Genomic DNA, 19,345 nt, shown 5'->3' on the forward strand with positions numbered 1-19,345 from the left:
ACGGGGAGGTACCAACCGAGCCAAACAAAAATTCAAATTGGTGTTTTATTTCCCAAAAGTTAAAAAAGTTAATCAACAATAATTAAGAAGTTAGTTGAGACCGATGGAGTTGATCAGTTCTTGGACTTTGGCAATGTATTGTTCTTTCGCTGCGTCTTTGGAAGTGCCTTTTTTGGCGTTCCAGGCGTCCCATTTCGCTTTTCCTTTCAAGTCCAGCATACCAGGACGATCTGAAACTCGCTCATTTAAAAATGAAGACAGTTAAATAAGATAGAAATACCTGTATTTACGTCTCCAATTGAACCTTGCTTGAACAAAGCGTAAATTTCCAACAATTGCTGGTCAGTCGGTTTGGATTTGAGGTTCTTCACATCCTCCGCAGCTTTGTTGAATTTCTGCAAAAAACAAATAATTTAAAAAAAGTAAATTAATTTCGTTATTTTAGTTTAAATTTCCCGCAATCCGCGCTCGCTCGTGATTGGCCCGACACAAGTGCCGGCACGCTTCAACCAGTGCTTCAACGATAACAATGCTTGCCTCTTGAAAACGGCAAAAATGAGTGAAAATTCCGAAATTGTGCCATTTCCGCGTGATCTTAATGTTCCTCAATGCCCATTGATCATTTTTAGAAGAAATTCGTGGATTGCCAACACTTTTATGAGGATTCCCGGACTATCTGAGGTGAGCAAAATTTTTCTAGAATTGACCGGAAATTCCCAATTTCGAGACACAAGAAAGGGAGAAAACGCTGAAAGTGGGACTTTTGCATGAATTCATTGATTGGGGGCAGTCGATATAATGTTTGTTTATTACGAATAGTTAGTCCCTTTTAACCTAAGAAATGCGAGAAAAATCACGAAAACTATAAACTACGCAGGTTTACCAACTGAATATACAGAGTGTGACGTAAAAACTTAAAAAATTCAGTTCGAATAGCAAATTTCAAGATTGGCAAACTAGCATAAACGCACGGTTAAATTATTATCAGAGAAACTAAACCTTCATTGAGGTTTTTTTGATAATTTTGCGCTTTTATCTTGGAACTTGCCTTCAAAGTAAAAACACTTAAAAATTTTGAATAAATTAAATTGATTGCTCTGCCTAACTCAATAATAATTATGTTATTGAGCTTTGAATGTACTAACTTCCCGTACTTTCTCAGTTTACGTACCGACCTTTGATAATTACAACGTTAGCAACAGTATTGATACTGAAAAAGTCAATATTTAAGTTAACATTGTAGCATGAATCTTCAGTTTCTTTGATTTGTTCCAATATTGACAATTTTGTAGCAAAAGAGAGTTAAAATTGATTGCGAAATAAAAAAAAAGTTGGATTAATTATTATCCTCACTCAGACTATATTTCGTATTTTGGCTTGTCAGTATCAGTTTTGTGTTTACGTAATTAAGGAGGGGACTAAAATGCTTTAACTAATAAAACTTTACGACTTACCTCGTCCAGCGACATTATTCTGGAAAAAAAAGACAATTAGTAAAGAAAACCTATAATTTCTAAAACTAAGTAAGTAACAAAACTCAAGAATGCTAAAAATAAACTTAGAATTGGTTTATCTAAAAGTAAATACTTGTTTTGTAAATATCGAAATAATCTAATCCATCAAATTATCTTTGAAGTAACACGCGACGGTACAAAAATCACAAAGTTCTTATAAGATCCTAGGTAACGGTAAAACGACATGAAGAATTTCCGCGTGTAAACATAGGAATTTCGGGTCAAATAACCACAAATGGCAATTTTATTGCAATTATTGCCGCTTGATGTATTTTCCAGAAGCTCTGTCAACTCCCGTAATTATTGAATACAAAAAAGAACAATGGGTTTAACTGAATATTTTCGATTATTGAATAAAAATAGATGCATGAATTTTTGTGACTGTCTAAATAAACAATACCGTTGATTAAAAAATTTGAATACCGCCACCAAACCGGTTCTGAATTAGATCTAGCCACAAAAATATAACAATTTAAGAGGTTATCCTGAAACCAGCGTCTCTTTCTAACCCGCTACAAACACCATCTCGCACATCTTCTATAAACTCATCCATAAAAATAATTATTTTTAAATCAAGGGGTGTAACACGTGATTAGGGAGAAATAAACTCATATTTCATTCATACTCACATTGATTATGTTTAAGGCAAGGGCGTAATATAAGAACGTCTTCACGATACCTCTCAAGCACTTCTGCGTATGCCGATCGTTGGAGGACACGTATATACTTGGAAAAACGGTGGAAAGGGAAAATGAAACAAGTGGATGAGTATGCAATTGAGTTGTGGTGTTTGCCGGTGAGTAGCCGCAACTGATTGTAAACGAACGTCACGTGATTATTTCCATGTTCAAGGTGAAAAGCATGAATAAACACAGTTGATAAATAGGAAAAGGTGGCGTTTCTAAAGATAATTGAATATGTTAATTCGTTTGTGGGGTTTGAAGGACGGAATTTTGATAATCAATAAGGCGGTGGTTAGGCAACCAATAAAACATGCGGCAGTAACACGCCGCGTGATCAAAGTTCAATTATTCCTTAATTGATTCGTCGAGATATTGGATGATTAAAATACCAAAAGCGTACACTTCAAAAAATTTTATATAAATAAGAAAAATGGACACAATTTAGCTTCATTTATGACTTTGGAAGGAAACTTTTTAAAAACAGTAAAATAAAACCACGACATGATATAACAAGTGTTTTATATTGTGTCCAAGTGCAGTGTGCCTAGTCTATTTTTCAAAGCACAGTCGGTGTTGCCAGTTCCACGCTTTTAAGCGTAATTTCCTGCCAAAGTCTTCACCTTCGGTGTATATTGTTCCTTTGCGGTATTTCCGCCGTCTCCTTTTTTGCTAGCCCTAGCAATTCGTTTTTCCTTTCAGATGGTTCGCTGTTTATGAAGAGTCATCATATTTTAACGACCACATAATGCCACTTACGAATGTTAAATTTTTACAAAGAACAAGAAGTGGGAACCTTGAGGTTTCACCAGCTTCTGGAAAAATAATATAACTAGACAACCAACTAAACACGCTCACCTTTTCTCAGTGATGAAGGTATTATAGCAACAACGTGGTGATTTCCGTCGGCGGCATGTTAATACTAGCGGCGAGGACAGGAAGCGCTTGACCTTTTCGGATCACGAAGACTCTGATGACCTGTCCTGTCATAACTTCACCACTACTTACAACATCGGTGACTTTGGTTGCGAGTTTGTAGGACAACCCCGGCGGGATCAAAGGAACCTAATTATCCGTCATTTCAACCGCAATCTTTCTTTCTACTTACCATGCTCACGTAGGATGATAGCTTGTACTCCATCGGCTTTGCGTGGAACACCACCGAGAAGTTAAACACCGCCTTCTCATTGTTCATGTTCTCTAGAGTTAAAATCAGAGTGAACTTAGGTCCCAATCCCAAAACCTGAGCTGATAGTTTGATTTGTTCTTCTGCGTTACCAGTTCCTGATTGGTCGCTCAGGTTTTGTACCAAAGCTCGCGCTGCTGTGAGTCTGAGCTTCACGAGATCCTGTTGGAAGCTTTGGTGCATTTCGACAGGGTTCTGTCGTTCTCTCATGCTCTGTTCGATGAAGAGTTTACTTCGTTTAGGGAGCGGAAGAGGCTTGCTTTGTAACGTTGGAGTTGCCAACTTGTCTTGAGTTGATAAGTTAAAATCAGCGGTTCGTTTCAAGATCTTGAAGTTGATGGTACCTCCTTGAAGTTAAATTACGAAAGTAACTTTCTGGGTGTAGTACCACGTACCCATGGTGATGATGACCAAGACGTGTTCTTCTTGACCCAACTGCCCGAAAACCAACGTGGAGGGAGTATCTGGAGAGTTCGTGTAATCCACGACGTGGCGACCGTGAAAGAGATTAATAGAGCCACCTTTGAGCCCCACTGCTATCAAATGCGTGCTCAAGTGTTTTAAAGGTACCAAACAGAGACACGTTATCGGGCTATTGGTGGCCGAAGACCACACTCTTTGTCCCTGCAAATTAAAGTTAGACACTATCTTTACAAGTTATTTGTTACTCTCTTGGTATAGCAGTGCAGCATTTTGGAAGCCGTCGCCACGACTATTAGGTAGTCGCCAGGGACGAGCACCATGTCTACTATGTCTTCAGTTAACTGTACCACCGGTTTACCTTCCAACCAGCTTCGTCTAAGGGTACAAATACTGTTCTCTCGACATGCTACCATAATTCGGAACTCAACGTCGTACATTCCAGAGGTCTGGATGATGGCTGGTGTTAACTTAACATTGCTGATGTTGGCCTTTAAGCAAAGAGTTAGTGAAAGATCAACTTCATCAAGATCATTACTTGATGGAGAATAGTGTAAGTCTGCGGATCCAAGACGTAAAGAACCCCACTTTCCGTTCCCAAGACCGGACAGGCGACAGCACCACTCTCTTGGGAGCTTCGATTAAGCATAGACATACACACAATTGGTGAAGTCTTCAGCGGAGGTAATCCCACATACCGCTGAATAAACTCCTGCGTGTGGTGTCCCTGCAAACTCAACAATTCCTGACTCCTTCCGCTCAACTGATTAAAATTAATCGTTTTAAGATCAGCAATGAGTCTCTCAGTGTTACAGTGAGGCTCTGCAAACAACTTCCAACATTCCTCCTCGAGTGGCGTAATGGGACATGGAGGAACACAAAACTTATAAAACGGTTTATTATTTTTGTAGATCAACAAGTCGGAGTTGCACGCCACTGCAATCGCTGGAACTCTCGGTTCAATATCGTCGGAATAATAACTGATGATGGCACTAGGAATATCAGGTAACACTTGATCTGATGTAAGAAGCGTCCCTTTGTAAACTTTCAGTCGACTTCTTTTATCAGGTTGAAGTTTCACGTCGGTGAGGACGAGACGGTGGTCGCCATCCCCAGAGACATCAGCCAGAATAGCGCTTCGGGCAAAAGTCGTTAGACCAGCACTGCGGTCGCTGTGAGCTTCTAACCATCGTGAGATATTCAGGTCACTAAAAAGGTGGAAATTACAAGAAATTAAGCTGAGATTCTTTACCCTCGGCTCATGATGGATGGTTTTGTTTGTGTGCTGTTGCTGGGATACCAGGGATCGATGGGGGCGCCACAGGGGCGGAGTAAGTGAATTAAAGAGTTTTAGCTCAAGGGTGATAATTGATAAGAAATGTTGGGATTAGACAAATTGACGCATTTCTGGTCGGTTTATAATGATAACGAATCAGAATCGGTTGTAAATACTTCTCGTGATATTCACATTGTGCGTCTGTTACGAAATTCGAAAGATAACCGACTTTTAAAATTGTTTCTATAAATAAATTGCATGGTCATAGGGGGCTAAAACGTCGTAAAAAGATCCTCCAAGTCCTCAAGGCCGTCCTTGGCGTGACCGTTCAACCAAGCAGGTGTTTATGACGACCAAACAGTGACCATTGACAACTTTTGAGTACTAATATGATCGTTGATGGTAGCAGCAGACAAAGGCACGTGTGCTTTTCCCTAAAAAATCCGCCACCCACGTGACCATCGTCAAAACAAACGAACCCATCGCCCCTCTTAAATCCTTACACCTGAGGAATGTTAAATCGGTCGGTGGCTGAGTCTGGCGTTGTTCGCCGAAGAAAAACGAGTAAATGTCAAACAACAGTATAGAGTTAGTCGCCGAGCAACAGACGCGCGAAATATGCTATTAACAGTTTTATCGGTGCGGATCCGGTTCAAAAAGACCATTTTTTGAGAAAAAATTCAATTTGTCTGAAAATTGTGGTGTGATAAGGAGGAATTTTCAAGAGTGACGTGGATAATGTGATAACGGGCAAGGTGAGACTGGAGCTTTTTTTTTAAACTTTTTTTTGAAAAATGAGTGGCGAGTTGTGGTCGGAAAATACGGGATGTGGTGGAAATCGATTAAAGCTCGTGTCATTTCCTCGTCAGCTGTTTTTCCACGACTTTGTTTCCCACGTGACCCATGTCCAGTAACAGTATTTTGTTTGTGCTATAATCTATGTCGTTATATTCATGCTGGGCAAACTTATAACCGCACGTTAAGCAAATTAATATTTATTTGCAATAAAACAGTAAACGCCGACGTTCGCAAAACAGTTTGTTGACATTGCATGAGTGCTAAAACTGGTAATTTAGCTGACTTTTGCAATGCGTGTCTTTGTTACAAAACAAACCCAAACGAAGGCTAAAATTCTTGTTGTATTAATCGGTTCTCATAATTGTTCATTTTTCTTGCGTCACTTGAAAAATTCTCTAGGTAAAGGAAAGTGAAGAATTTGTAATAAATCGATGCGATTGCATGCGGGTTTGGGATTATTCTTAATTATATAAGTTTACTTCCTAGAGAATTGTTATACATTTGAAGTGGAACAATTGTCTTCGGGGCTTCGCGCGGTCAGCTTAGTAGACCATGAAAATGTTGACAGATTCGAGATTAGACAAAAATATGCTAAAGATAGGTCAGAGAGGATCGATGATATCACTACTAATTGCGCTTTCTACATAATATGATGGTAACACTGCCATAATTATCGCAAGTCTGATGGTTTTAAGGAATTCCAACGTGGAAGTATGCAAATCCATGAAAATTGCGTTACCTCACCACCATAAAAATTATCTGACTTTGTAGGAGTTTATGCTACTACCTACAGCACCGGTGCTCTTGTTCCAATTTTTTTCAGTTCGATTTGCTAAAGAAATCACGTCCGCGATTTTGTGGTCATTTTTCGTAATTCTGTAACTGTTGGAAACACTCACAGACTACAAATTGCAAGTTCTGTGTCAGGTCATTGTCTTGTTGCAATGATTAGGGTTTTCTGTTTTGTAAAGTTAGATATGTTATTACAGGCCGCTCAAGCTAGTTTATTTAGTTGCATTGTGGTAGTACTGCATTATTATACTCAACTCGAACCTTTATTTTGTTTTGCAATGCACCGTTCATCCGAAGAAAGGAGATATTTGTTCTACATTGTGAATATTCTATGGTCTTTTTTCAACAAAATCCATGGTTTTAATACGGTACTCAAACACTTTCTTCAGACGCGTGCGTTTTACAAATATTTAAAGTTATTTTGTTAGTAGTTAGCATGAATTGATGTCTATTTTGTGTTAATTTGACCACAGAAGACCAAAAATGACAAAATTATGTTTCACAACTGTGCGAGTTACTTTTTACAAATTTGTGACTGTTTGAATACAAATTATGGTGGCGGTACTACCTATTACAGTCTACAAACTGTACTAAGTGGGGAGTAAAATTTTCAGAGCCAAAATGAAAAATTTCGTGCTCCTTTTACTGCCTAGTTACACTTTTTAATATTATTTTTATAGCAGCTAAACACTTTCCAAGCAATGTTTGTTTGGTAGTTAACGAGTTTTATTGATCTCTGTTCTTTGGTACTTAGCACAACGGAAATGCCAGCACTAAATATGAAATCACGATCAAGTTTCACAAATCTGTAAATACGTGAATCATTGACACCGTTGGTACCACGTAAAGACTAATTTTTAAAGTAGTACCAGACGAGGATAAGATTGATCTCTTGGTGTGACAGTTATACCAACAGTACTAACAACAAAAGAATAGTTTGTTGATGAAATCATGTGTAACGTGTTTACATTTTTCATAATCCTGCACCAGATTGAATCACCGATTAGTGTCACGAAAGAAGCTCCTAATTAACAATGGCCCCCGAAGAGCTCCTTGCGGCACTTTTCTTTTGAATAGTCCAATTTCACGTCGGTTTCATAAGACGTTACACAACTCCGATCATTATACTGATATCTCGTGGTCGAGTGTAATTTTATTAGTAAAATTCTTCCACCGTCCCCAAGTTTCGCAAGGGAAATTTCGATTAGTCGTTCACCGCAAACGTTTTGGTATTCAAGTGACGGCGCAGCTTCAGCAGCCACTCCTCAAGAATCGCAAAGTTCGAACAACACAAGAATTTGTGTTAACTGTTAAAAACAGTGCAGAAAGTCGGTTCGGTTGATAAGTAAAGCTTTGGTACCACTGGGGACTTAATTAAAGTCTGGAATTATGAGAAAGTATGAGCATAACAAAGAGTACAGTTATAGGAGCAGCACAATTAGCATCCGAGGTTACTGGCCACAGTTGTCCGTTTAAAAAGTCAAAGTGAAATATAATTATTGCGTACTTTCATGACTTTTGGAATGCGAGAAAAACAAACTTGCGAAATTGTGGGAAATCGGTGATTTTTAATGACGACGAAAGCATCTTCCGCGTGCTCACTTTTACTAGTCATTAATAAAACCAGCGCGAAAAACCATCAGTCATGATTAGAATGACCGATGGACGTGTGAAAAGTGGAATTTTTATTATTATTGATTTGTCTGGTAGAAATTTGTTTTCCCAAAATAGGGGTCAACTTTTACCGAAAACTGTTGGGATGATTGATGGGACCTTGGGGACATTTTGCAATGTTGCCTTGACTGAATTGAGTTGATAAGTGGATTGAATTTATCAGAAGTACCACGGCAGACTTTTTGACACGATTCCTCTTAGCACGTTCGCAGCGTAACCCAATTCTCGTCTTCTCGTGAAAGGACAATAAATGTAGTACCCACTATCGTAATACATTACAACCAGCATTTCCTTATAAGATTGATCTAAGCCACAACTTTCAATTTCCACTTTTCGATACCAAAACATTTTAACTTTTCTCTCAGACCTCACATCAACCATCTCGATAAATTAACATAAAATTTCTCTGTCGACTCGTGCACGCTGCATCTGTAACCCATTTCTGTATCCCTTTCACCTTCAAGGTTATTAATTGGTCAATTCATCCATTTTTCCGGTGCGACAAAGGCAATAAAATATTCACAACTTGTCGCATCCTCTCGGCCTTCGACAACTTTCGCGACTTTTTTAGTTGTCTTCGTATGATGTGATAAACTGCGGTTTAAGAAACAGAACATTGAACTTGAATACACGTTTAATTGATTTTTTCGGGAAATTAGTAAGAAATGTGGACGGAATGTTGGTAGGATGAGTCAGACCAGCCCAGCGGAATGCGTTTTTGCCCATGGGTGTGATTCATATCCATGATGGGTGAAAATAAGAGCAGATGTGCCCTTTGTTTTGTAAACAGTCATGCTGTATGTTATGGTTATGATTAATTAAAAATAAATGTTGGCATTAGGTACAAGTTTTATCTAAAACCCTGACTCATTCTAACTACTATTTTAATTAATAATTGTGTTCTAATAAGACTGGACCGCTTGTTTGATAAGAGCTGATAGCAGAGCAGTAAAATCATATCCGGCTCCACGAATATAAAGAAGAAATTCATGTGGAAACAGTTCTGATAACTGGTCGAAAAGTAGAAAATATCAATATTGAAACAGCAAAATTTGTTTAGTCTTGGGGAGATAATTACTATTGATTTGAAAAAAGAAGAGCAACTGGTTAAACAAAGTGACAGGAAACGTCGAAAGCCGCATTTTTCTTCAGAAAGTTTTTGGTTTGTTTGCAGCGTTTTTTAACGTTTTTTTGTATTAATAAACGCGAAATTGTTTACAAGAATTTCGGAATTATTTTGTATGTTTCTTCAAATCATAAACAACCCATTTCTTGTCATAAATAAATATGTCGTAAAGAGTAAACGTTTGCTTACATAAATCAATTAAATTAGTATTTAAGATTGTTCTTACAAAACTTGTAATCAAAGGGAGCCTTGCAGTTATTTACAAGTTGGTAGTACTGATTTCGACTTCAGCGCTACCGACTTATGGAACGTGGTCTAATTTTATCAAATAATAGTGTTTGTATGCTCTAGAAAAATCGTTAAATAAACATCTGGTAACCACAAAAGTCGAATCATGGTGTGAACACAAAAATTACCATGATAACCTCAATTTAGAATGACAGAACTGCATTTGTATGCTGTTATAAGCGACATACTCAATGATCACACCTGAGGCCATTGTTTATTCATCTTTATTAACATACTCTGACCTCACAGGTTATTAATTTCGCGGATTTTTTTAAAAAGGTCACTCAAAATTGTTCTAAATTAATTCAATTAACAAAATGTATTTTGGGACACCATGTATCCCCAAACTTGATTAACTGCATTTTAAGCTAAGCTCACATAAATCATAAATAGGGTCACTGGATTGCCTTATCTGCACGTGTGAAAACAATTGCATTTCTAAGATTCTCGAGTTGGATTAAAATAGCCCCAAGCCGACGCCCAGTGCAGTTTCGCCACCAACCATGAGAGCGCCCAATGGACAATTTGAATAAAAAAGTTAGTGGCCTCGGATAAGCACTAGTTCACGAACACGTTAGACGCAACTAGAATTTTAATACGGCGACCAACAATTCGGTAATTTTTCCAAACCACAGAGGTCACACTACAATACAAAGGTCGGCTTTGATGAAGAATTCGGACGCGTTGGCAAATGGATTGTTGCTTAATTCGATTCAATTAAAGTGTCAGTTTCCTTGCAGGGTGAAAATAAGAAAGTGATTGCTTAATGCAAGTCGAGTTTTAGAAATTGCCATATCGGATCGTGAACAAAATGTGAATTTATAATTGAGTTGGTGGTAACGAGTTGATAAGAACGACAATGGTTTAGGTACGCTGCTGTGTGTGGTATAACATTACAAACCTATATTCTATTGTTCGCGTAACACATTTCAACAGAACCCACGTTGTAAATCTAGATAAGATAACATAACGTTTGTTGTTTTCAGAGCGATGGCAGCTCGTTTAGCGCCAGTTCAGTGGGAGAGTCCCCCTCGTCCAAGTCCGCTCTTGGACTTCACCCCCATCACTTCCTCATTCTTACACTCGCAACGTCTCCGCGCTAACTTATCCGAGTCCCGGAAGGCGTTCCTCCACTCCATCAGCGCCGAAGAAACGGAAACACCACCAGAACCCAGCCATGAACCTCCCAAAAAAGCCCCCGTGAAGAAAATCAGCTTCAAAATAAAAAAAACCGCGTCGACGTACCGTCGGAACACCCCTAAAATGAATAAAGTCGCAGAGCTCACAAAAAAGTTCAACATGATCACTGAAGAGAAACACATTTTGGAGCAACCAAAGTACCGGAAGTTGGTGCAAAGAGTCAACAGCCAAAGGAGTTTGGGCAGCGACAAAGTGACGCGGAAGGCGAGTGTCAAGGGTGTAACGCGGAAACCTAGTGTTAAAACGAAACCGCTAAGTGACGATAAAGTTGTGATAGTGAAACGGAAACCGGTGATCAAAAGTGCCAAAAACGAACAAACCGGAACTGTACGAGCTGCTATCGAAATCTTCGAAAGACGATCCAGTGTGCCAAAACCGAAAGTGCCTGAGAAACCTGCAAAGTTGAAAGAAAAAAAGACTGAAGAAGTACAACGCGACCTGGCACCTCCTCAAACTTTAAACATCACTAAAAACGAAGAAGTGACGATTAAACCCCAACCGAACACGTCGTTTCTTTGGAGTATCAACCAGGATAAGTCGCCTTCGTCCAAAGACGATTGGAAAGATCTCTATGACTTTGTCGACCCTTCGCCGCTAATTCCTCCCCGCTCGCTCCCACAGAAGCCGCCGACTCTTCCGAAGAAGAGTTTCAAGAAAGAAGAGAAGATTTACGAAGAGCTGAATGTGAGTCGTGACGAAGACACAGTGAGCCACAGCTACGAGTATTGCGACGATGGTTACGAAATCTGCTCCAAAGAAAACATTTATGAGACTCTTCCACCTCCTCAACTACCAAGGAGGCAACAGTTAGAGCCTCTTCCTCCACGACCTCCTTCCAGAAGCAGGAGTCAAAACTCGCTGAACGTTTCAAATTGTTACGAATCCATTTATAATCCCGAATCAAAATCGATCGATGTTGAAAGTACCTATGAAAGTATTTATGGTTGTCAGATAAGAGAAGGTGGATCTAATCGCGATTCACTAATCTCTTCCGATCAACAAAGTAACAGTTTGTATGGAAGAGTGGGATGGGGAGACGATTCAACCAATCTCTACTCTGGAAAGGCTACCAGCGACTTAAGTACAAGCGACAGGAGCGACGATTGGGTCGACTTGACCGATAATGAAGATAACGACAACAACAACTCGGAACTCATCATGTGAGTTAGTCATATTCGTGACACTTTTTTTTGTAATAGAAAGGTATCATTAATGGACCTTATCAGAAAATCTCTCCTGTTTTTAAGCTCGTTTAACCTTAAACTGTAAATAATTACTCGATGCTCCTGGCTTGGAGCAAAGATCTTCAGACCGGTTCTGGTGACGTCAATTTTGCTAACTGCAGCAAAAATCAATCAACAGAGAAAGGAGTAAAACCACCGTGGAATTTTCTGTTTTATTAATGCCATGTCACTATAGGTCCGATAATTGTGTTTAACGAACAGGAAATGTTAGTTTTTGTGCTATTTTTATTACAAGGAAGCTGGATAATAAACGTCCTTGTGATTATACACGATGTCGTCACCGATGTATATCTGGTTGCCTACACCTAATTCGTCCATGACTCGGTTCTCAAAATTAAAATAATCACAGCATTTCTATACAATGCACTTACCAAACGCTACGGTGGTAATTAAGGCAACAATACCCAAGTCCGTTTTATGATAATGGAAAACTTGCATTCTCTGTTGCGGTTTTTGTGAAAGTCTGTAAAAATCTTTCAGAAATCTTACTAATAGACACTTTCGATGGATTTGTAAGGATTTTGCACGTTTGTAATTTTGTTACAGAATTAGAGAACGGCAGAAACCGAAAAAGACGACTGGATGGTCGCAGCAATGTAGGGAACAGTGGTCCAAAGCGCCGCGGAAACCCCCAGCGGATCTGTGTAAGTATTGGTGGTACGTTGGAGTGATTTTGTTATTCCACTCTTGTATTAATTTGATTGCTTTTAACAACTTTCTCGCTGTTAAAATTATGCGTCACGAGCTCCTCGCACTTCATCGATCCGTGACCAGTCACCCAATTGCTTTTTAATAACACAAATATATTTTTTTTGTTTAATTTTAAGTTCAAACACAAGCCATTGAAATAGTTACGCAGCGAATCTAGAACTCGACTTGTTTTGAGTTGTTCGTTTTTTGTTATCAAAATCCAATGATTTTAGATAGAAATTTATCCAATAAACATCAGTTTTAAAACTTTAGCCAATGAACGTAAAGTTGCGATAAAATTGGTTGCTTTGGTGCGTTTTTTGTTATAAAAACTACATACTTTGATAACAATGCGAGCCAATAAATGCACTCTTTTTTTGGATTACCATTTTGTTATCAAGAAAGGGTGGATCTTTGAATTAGAACCTCTAAGATGTGTTTCTTTTCTCTAGAATTTTGCAATTGGGTACGATAACTTCTAATAAAAGACCCATTAGAAACGCCAGTGGATTGGTCTTCATCACTGTCAGCCTTGGCAGCGTTTTATGTCTCCCATTCCTAAATCATTCTTAACCCCGTTTCGGCTACTTTCATACATCTTCACTAGCACGATCAATTACGTCATGCTTTTTCTCTTCTCTGATTGTTAATTGTAAATGTTCGCGTTTTCCCGTACTTAGAAATCTTGAGAACGATCGTCTTTGTTGTGTTAGATCTTGTCAAAACACGCGGAAACGTTGGGTTAAGGTCAAAACATTTCTGAATTAATTGCATGGGAATTTGGACATTCGGACATTGTATAAAAACCCAAGGAAGAGGAGTTGTTCCTGGTCAGCTAATTACGGATTTTCCTGGTGTTTCACTTTCCCTGAAGAAATTTCCGATTTGTATGTATAAGGAATGAGTACGTGAGTGAAATTAAGTAGTACCGGGGTGGTACCAGAATTGGAGCACAAAGCGCAATCTGAGCATCAAAGTTTTCTCTTCGAGGAAGATTTCCAGCCAATGGTTGTAACAAATGGCGTAATTTTCGCGCAACCGTTGCCCAATCCAACTTTTTGTTGTTGTTCAAGGTGCGGAGCAGGTTGTTGATTTTCAATGACAACCACAGTTATTAACATTTCGTGCAGACTCGTATCGCGTCGTGTCCATTCTTTGCACAATGCATCAGAAGGTGAAACCTAAAAGTACCATTGTTGCGCTCTTCTAAACAAAACTTCTCCAAATTGCTAACTTTTACAAGAACTCATCGGTTTTGACCACGCTACAATCACCGTCATGTTCATTATTCAGTGCTGCATCAAGTGAAAGTTTCGTGTTCAGTACTCGGGCGTAGTGCAGTGAGCGCACTTGCGATCAATCGATTTCGATAAATTTGGCCTTTGGTGATGGAATTTCTTGTGTGGGTTGTCATGTGATGATGTCATCTGTATCAGTCGGGATGTGGTTAAATCGGCGTCCGGTGATTATCTAATATGTTATGATGAGTGTTGGTGAAAATCCGCGTCACAGGCGGTCGGTCTCGTCGAGTTCCACTCGAGGGAACGAGAAAATTGCCCCGGTGGCGCCCCCCAGGTCAGCGCCCACGACTTGGAGGAGGCCTCGACGCAACGTAGGGGACAGAGTCTTTGTGTCGTCATCGAGCAAAGTGTACATCGACTACGTCGATGAAAACTCCAAACAAGTAGTTGATCAAGATAATGGCGATGAGGATAAAGTTGACGAGCAGGCCATCGCCGAGACCATCCGCAACTCCAAAGACATCCCGAAGATCCGAAGCAGGATTTTTGAAGAAAGTCTTGAAAGCCAAGAAATCAGCTTTTACATAGGTTGGAAGAGAATGTGAAAAAATAAAATCACTCCAATTAGCATAAGCGAGAGAAATTGCATTTTCTTGTAGATTCTTAGTTTTTGTATTATTTGCGCTTACGTAAAAACTTGCACAATTCATGTATCTGGGTTATTAGGCGCAAAATTGCACAAGGTCGGCTTTTATGGAAATTTATAACTCTGGAAATTTTCAGGTACTGACAGCGATCCTGATCATTTCTACGAAAGTCTCTATAATGAGTCTAAAGAAGAGTGTCCTGATGATGACTACGACTCGTTCGACAGCGACACGGAGTCGGAGGGCTCCTTCACCAAGGTGAATTCGGTGAGTGTCCCCACTATCAAAACCAAACACGAATCTGAGCCTTTTTCTCTATAGAACGACAGCGGCTTGGATATCCCCAACAGCCAGCTGCCAGAGCCCCCGAACAACCAAGCGTACGCGTTAACCCGTCTCGCCGCCACCGTGACGCGCAAACTCCGCCGCAATTGGTCTCTCACCAAGAACGACATTAGCAAATCTCTTAGTCGCATGACCAAGCGCAAATCTCGAACGTCTCTCGACATGTCCAAAGACAAACACAGGAAATCTAGTCCAGAAATCGAAGTCCCCAACTGTGAATGTCCGGAACCAGAAACCAAAAGTCTCCCCAGGAAGAGTTTCTTGACAAAATTCCGAAGAAGTATGTCGCTAAGTGCGGAAACGGCCAGTGAACTCACATCGAATCTAGATAACAAGCCCAAGAGCACGTTTTATCTGACTGAAGAGATTGATGTTGATAAAAACGAGTCGGAGCAGGACAGTGGGGCGTCGTTGTCACCAGTGCAGAGAACTTCGAAGGTGATCATGCGACCACAGAGTCCTCCACCACCGGCGCCGGTGAATAACAAAAAAGATAAAAGATCGACCTCGTGGTACGCGGAGGTGGGGTTGTTCAAAAATGCTGACAATGCGCCGAGGAGATCCAACACTTTTTGGTACGCGGAGGTGGGGTTATACCAGTCTTCCAGAAGTACTCCGAGCACTAGTTCCGCTGAAAACAGTGGTAACACGGGGAATATCAAACCCGACGACTTTATCAACCAAGACAACAGCGAAGAGTATTACAACATGAAGAACGGTACCGATTACTACAACGACAGCATTAACAGTTTCAGTAGCACGGAAACAAAGAAGGACTCCTTCCCGAGCTTGACCACCGATAAACACTTGAGGCTTGAAGACGAACCTTTGTACCAATTCTACGACGCTGCGGTTCTTGAGGTACAGTAACTCTTAACGGTTATCATCACGTTAATTTAGTCTGCTTGTCAGGAAAGCACTTCAGATTTCGACTCTGATGGCTACGATGAAGTGACTAATCATTCCGAATCGCGGTTGTCTTTACGACCGTCGGCTATGGAGTTGGTCTTACCAAGCAAGAACTCTTCAGTGTCGAGGACGCTGTGGTGCGAGATTCCAGAGGTTATCCACTCATCCGTTCTAAGTAAGTTACGGTGATTGTTAAATCCATACTAATTTTTCTGGTAGGTACTTTGAGTACTCATCAAAAGAAGCTACAAGAAGCTAAATTCGAGATGGTTACTTCGGAGGCTTCGTATTTGAACTCCCTCAACGTCCTGCACAATCATTTTATTAAGAATTTGGAGAACTCTGAGATTTTGACCAAAGAGGAGTTTAACACGTTGTTTGGGAAGGTTTCTGCTGTGAAAAACAGCTCGGAAAAGCTTCTCTACGACTTGGAGAAGTGTTGGCAGGAGAACATCCTCCTCCACGGAGTGTGCGACATCGTTAAGAAGCACGCAGAGGAGAACTTCCACGTCTATGTGCCGTATTGTGAAAATCAAGTTCTTTACGACGACACCTTGAAGCGACTAAAGTATGTCTTCACGTGGTTACATGAAAAGGTACTAATTTCCAATTCCAGGGAAAAACCGGTGTTCTTGGAGCTTTTAAAACAGATGGAAGCGAGCTCCACGTGTCAATCCCTCACTTTATACTCATTCCTCATGTTACCAATGCAGCGGATAACAAGATGGCCTCTTCTTGTAGACGCCGTCTTAAAACGCTTATCTCCGCAAGATTCAGAATACCTGACCTGTCAATACTCTCTCGCCATCATCAACAAAGTGAGAATTTCAGAGTGAAAATCAATTTCCTAACAGGTTTTTTAGATCGTGAGCCAGTGCAACGAAGGCGCTCGTCTCAAAGAACGTGAAAACGAAATGAAGAAAATCGCCTCTCAGTTGGAGTTCGCGAAAGGAGTGCCTCCTATCGAAATCCGAAAAGATAGTCGATGGCTCATTCGCTCAGGTACTGTCACACACATGCAGCAGAGAACTGACGAGATCAAACTGACTTTTGGGAGGAGATTCAGCAAAGTCAGTCTTCACCTGATTTTGTTCAACGATCTTTTGCTCGTCACAAAACAGAAGAGGTGAGTTAAACTGAGTCAAACTCCGGGGTTTACTAATTTTCGTAGCGAAAACACGTACAATGTCGTCCATTACTGCCCCCGGAACTTGGTGGAGCTCTGCAGCTCCGACTCGGTGGCCACTCTCCCTATGAAGGACACCCAAGGCCGCCACTTGTTCTTCCTGACGATCTTGGAAAACCAAAACGAGAAGACTGTTGAATTTGTAGGTTTTCGAGTGTTTGATTGGAGGAAATTGAAATTTTCTTTTGTAGCTATTGTCTTGCAGCAGTGAAAGCGACAAAGAACGCTGGATTGAGGCGCTGACGCCCCCCAAGTCCGAAGATCCCGACGAGACGCTCTACGAATGTTGGGATTGCCCTCAAGTAACTGCCATTCATAATTACTCAGCTAGTCAACCAGACGAATTGGCGTTGTCGAAAGGTGACAACATCAACGTCCTCCGGAAAATGGCGGATGGTACGACTAACGCGACGTGATTCTTTGTTCTAATTTGTGTTGTAGGTTGGTACCATGGAGAGAGAATAAGAGATCGCCAAACTGGCTGGTTCCCTGCGAATTATACGGCAGAAATAGCGAATCCTCATGTTAGATCCAGGAATTTAAAACAGAGATATAGGTTGCTGGCGTTTTCGGAGAATTATTTAAAAACAAAATAAACAAAATATTGTTATTATGATATAGACAACAAAGGTAGTGATATCAAATGTTTTATTATTCGATAACATGAACAAAATGTGTATAATAAAGGAATAGAAAATAAATTTATTACATTTTTAAACTTTGTTTCTTTCCGTACGTACCACAACAGCCTTTGATTCGTTAAAATAAATAAAGATCTATATTCTGGACCTACTACTTCCGCCCTTGATATCAAACAGCTTTCTAACAAAGTAAACTTGGACACACGTCGTCGCAGCGATGACTAAAATCTGAATAATCGACCAACGAACAACGTAAGAATTGTTGTCTTGCAGGAGATTAAAGTCCCAAGCTTCTCGGGCTCTGGAGTGGTGTTGAAACTGCATGATGTCATTAATGTTCCTATCAACAGTCACAATAGTGTGCTAAAAAAGGAAAAATCAACAAAAAGTGGTTTGCAGGACGAGAGTACCGTAAAGTTCTCCATGTTCATGTTAAGTTCATCAATCTCTTTCGTGTACTTCTCCCACATGTCATACCGAACGACGGTGAGGTAGATATTGACGAGTTTACCAGCAAATCTCGAAAACTGGTTGTCTATACAGACGGAGTAGTACCCTCCGGTGGAAGTTTGGTCTTGGTACTCGCTGTTGGGCTTCCATTGGTAAGGATGCACGATTTGACCAGAAGGGTGGCGCACGGCAAAGCCAGCCATGCCGTCGCCGCCCCTCACGACCTGGGAAGTTAAGAAAATTCAATATTTCCAGAAATGAGCGAATGTTTCATTGATCTACGTCATTCAATTCTTAGGAGAGTGTAAAAAGTCACGTATTTAGTCATTTATAATTTAATTGGTTCCATATCGCAATCCGCTGCTTTTTATCTTATTTACCAAATCGGAATTATAAAAAAGTTTCTTGCCAATTAATTTCAATTAAACGGCTCATAACTGACTCACAAAAAAGTGATAACGAGGCGAAAATTGCAACAATACGATTTCTGCAATGGCCGACCGACTTTGGCTACTAATCGTCAAAATTATCCACGTCCTGCAAATCAAATTTAAAGTTTCAGCGCCTTGAATATTTCGCTTATCCCCTCCTTTCCGACTCTCCACGTTTTTTCGCTCAATGGTGTTACCCATTATTTATTTTTTTTATCTCACTGATAAATACTTATAAATTTTAAAATGATTGTTATCATTCTTGTTGTGAACTTTCCCTCATTCTATAACAATTTTAAGCTGTACGTACCTGGAAACTGACATAAAAAGTAGCCCCTGGATTAACATATTGAAAGTAACAATCTTCCTTTCCTGGGTCTATGTGCACTTTATAGTCCATGGCGACCGCTGGTAGATTTTCGTACCATGGTACTGTAGATTGGGCGCTAATCTCACATAATAAAAAACACAGAAAAATTGTACTTATCGTAAAACATGAAATAAACGTGGCACGGCATTGACCCATGTTGTGTGTAATGCGGGTTGCGGAAGACTGAGCTTTAGCAAAGATTAGAAAGTTGCTAAACCTTCAGATTGCCGATGCTAA

General features: G+C 40.1%; 4 protein-coding genes across 8 annotated transcripts; 1 reads left to right on the top strand and 3 right to left on the bottom strand.

Moving 5' to 3' along the window:
* Positions 1 to 31: 31 nt before the first annotated feature.
* On the bottom strand, positions 32 to 2,235 carry LOC148167904 (acyl-CoA-binding protein-like). The gene is made up of 4 exons (XM_088046624.1): positions 2,144 to 2,235; positions 1,455 to 1,473; positions 281 to 395; positions 32 to 230 (listed from the first exon to the last, which is right to left on the bottom strand). The coding sequence occupies exons 2-4, from the start codon at positions 1,467 to 1,469 to the stop codon at positions 91 to 93; spliced, it is 270 nt and encodes an 89-aa protein (XP_087902750.1). The 5' UTR covers positions 1,470 to 1,473; positions 2,144 to 2,235; the 3' UTR covers positions 32 to 90.
* A 589-nt stretch (positions 2,236 to 2,824) lies between these two features.
* On the bottom strand, positions 2,825 to 5,161 carry BBS1 (Bardet-Biedl syndrome 1). 5 transcript variants are annotated; one of them, XR_015770827.1, is made up of 8 exons: positions 5,053 to 5,161; positions 4,339 to 5,008; positions 4,049 to 4,291; positions 3,776 to 4,004; positions 3,303 to 3,727; positions 3,053 to 3,259; positions 2,954 to 3,009; positions 2,825 to 2,904 (listed from the first exon to the last, which is right to left on the bottom strand). XR_015770827.1 is itself a non-coding variant. In XM_088046621.1 (7 exons), exons 1-6 carry the CDS (start codon positions 5,061 to 5,063, stop codon positions 3,074 to 3,076), a joined length of 1,764 nt encoding a protein of 587 aa, XP_087902747.1. In that variant the 5' UTR covers positions 5,064 to 5,161; the 3' UTR covers positions 2,832 to 2,904; positions 3,053 to 3,073. The 5 variants fall into 5 exon arrangements, 4 of the variants coding, with proteins under 4 accessions (XP_087902747.1, XP_087902745.1, XP_087902746.1 ...); XM_088046621.1 differs by lacking the exon at positions 2,954 to 3,009 and having other exon boundaries at positions 2,832 to 2,904; XM_088046619.1 differs by lacking the exon at positions 2,825 to 2,904 and having other exon boundaries at positions 2,927 to 3,009.
* A 449-nt stretch (positions 5,162 to 5,610) lies between these two features.
* Exn (Ephexin) lies at positions 5,611 to 17,934 on the top strand. The gene is made up of 12 exons (XM_088046618.1): positions 5,611 to 5,831; positions 10,741 to 12,114; positions 12,745 to 12,842; positions 14,913 to 15,043; positions 15,098 to 15,982; positions 16,022 to 16,205; positions 16,250 to 16,598; positions 16,647 to 16,848; positions 16,894 to 17,156; positions 17,202 to 17,358; positions 17,408 to 17,612; positions 17,658 to 17,934. The coding sequence occupies exons 2-12, from the start codon at positions 10,745 to 10,747 to the stop codon at positions 17,810 to 17,812; spliced, it is 3,999 nt and encodes a 1,332-aa protein (XP_087902744.1). The 5' UTR covers positions 5,611 to 5,831; positions 10,741 to 10,744; the 3' UTR covers positions 17,813 to 17,934.
* loj (p24 family member logjam) lies at positions 17,848 to 19,317 on the bottom strand. Its single transcript, XM_088046623.1, has 3 exons — positions 19,049 to 19,317; positions 18,268 to 18,531; positions 17,848 to 18,220 (listed from the first exon to the last, which is right to left on the bottom strand). Exons 1-3 carry the CDS (start codon positions 19,262 to 19,264, stop codon positions 17,993 to 17,995), a joined length of 708 nt encoding a protein of 235 aa, XP_087902749.1. The 5' UTR covers positions 19,265 to 19,317; the 3' UTR covers positions 17,848 to 17,992.
* Positions 19,318 to 19,345: the final 28 nt, after the last annotated feature.

This window comes from Gnatocerus cornutus, chromosome 9, assembly GCF_029298725.1.
Source record: "Gnatocerus cornutus isolate USDA-ARS CGAHR chromosome 9, icGnaCorn1.1, whole genome shotgun sequence".
Lineage (NCBI taxonomy): Eukaryota > Metazoa > Arthropoda > Insecta > Coleoptera > Tenebrionidae > Gnatocerus > Gnatocerus cornutus.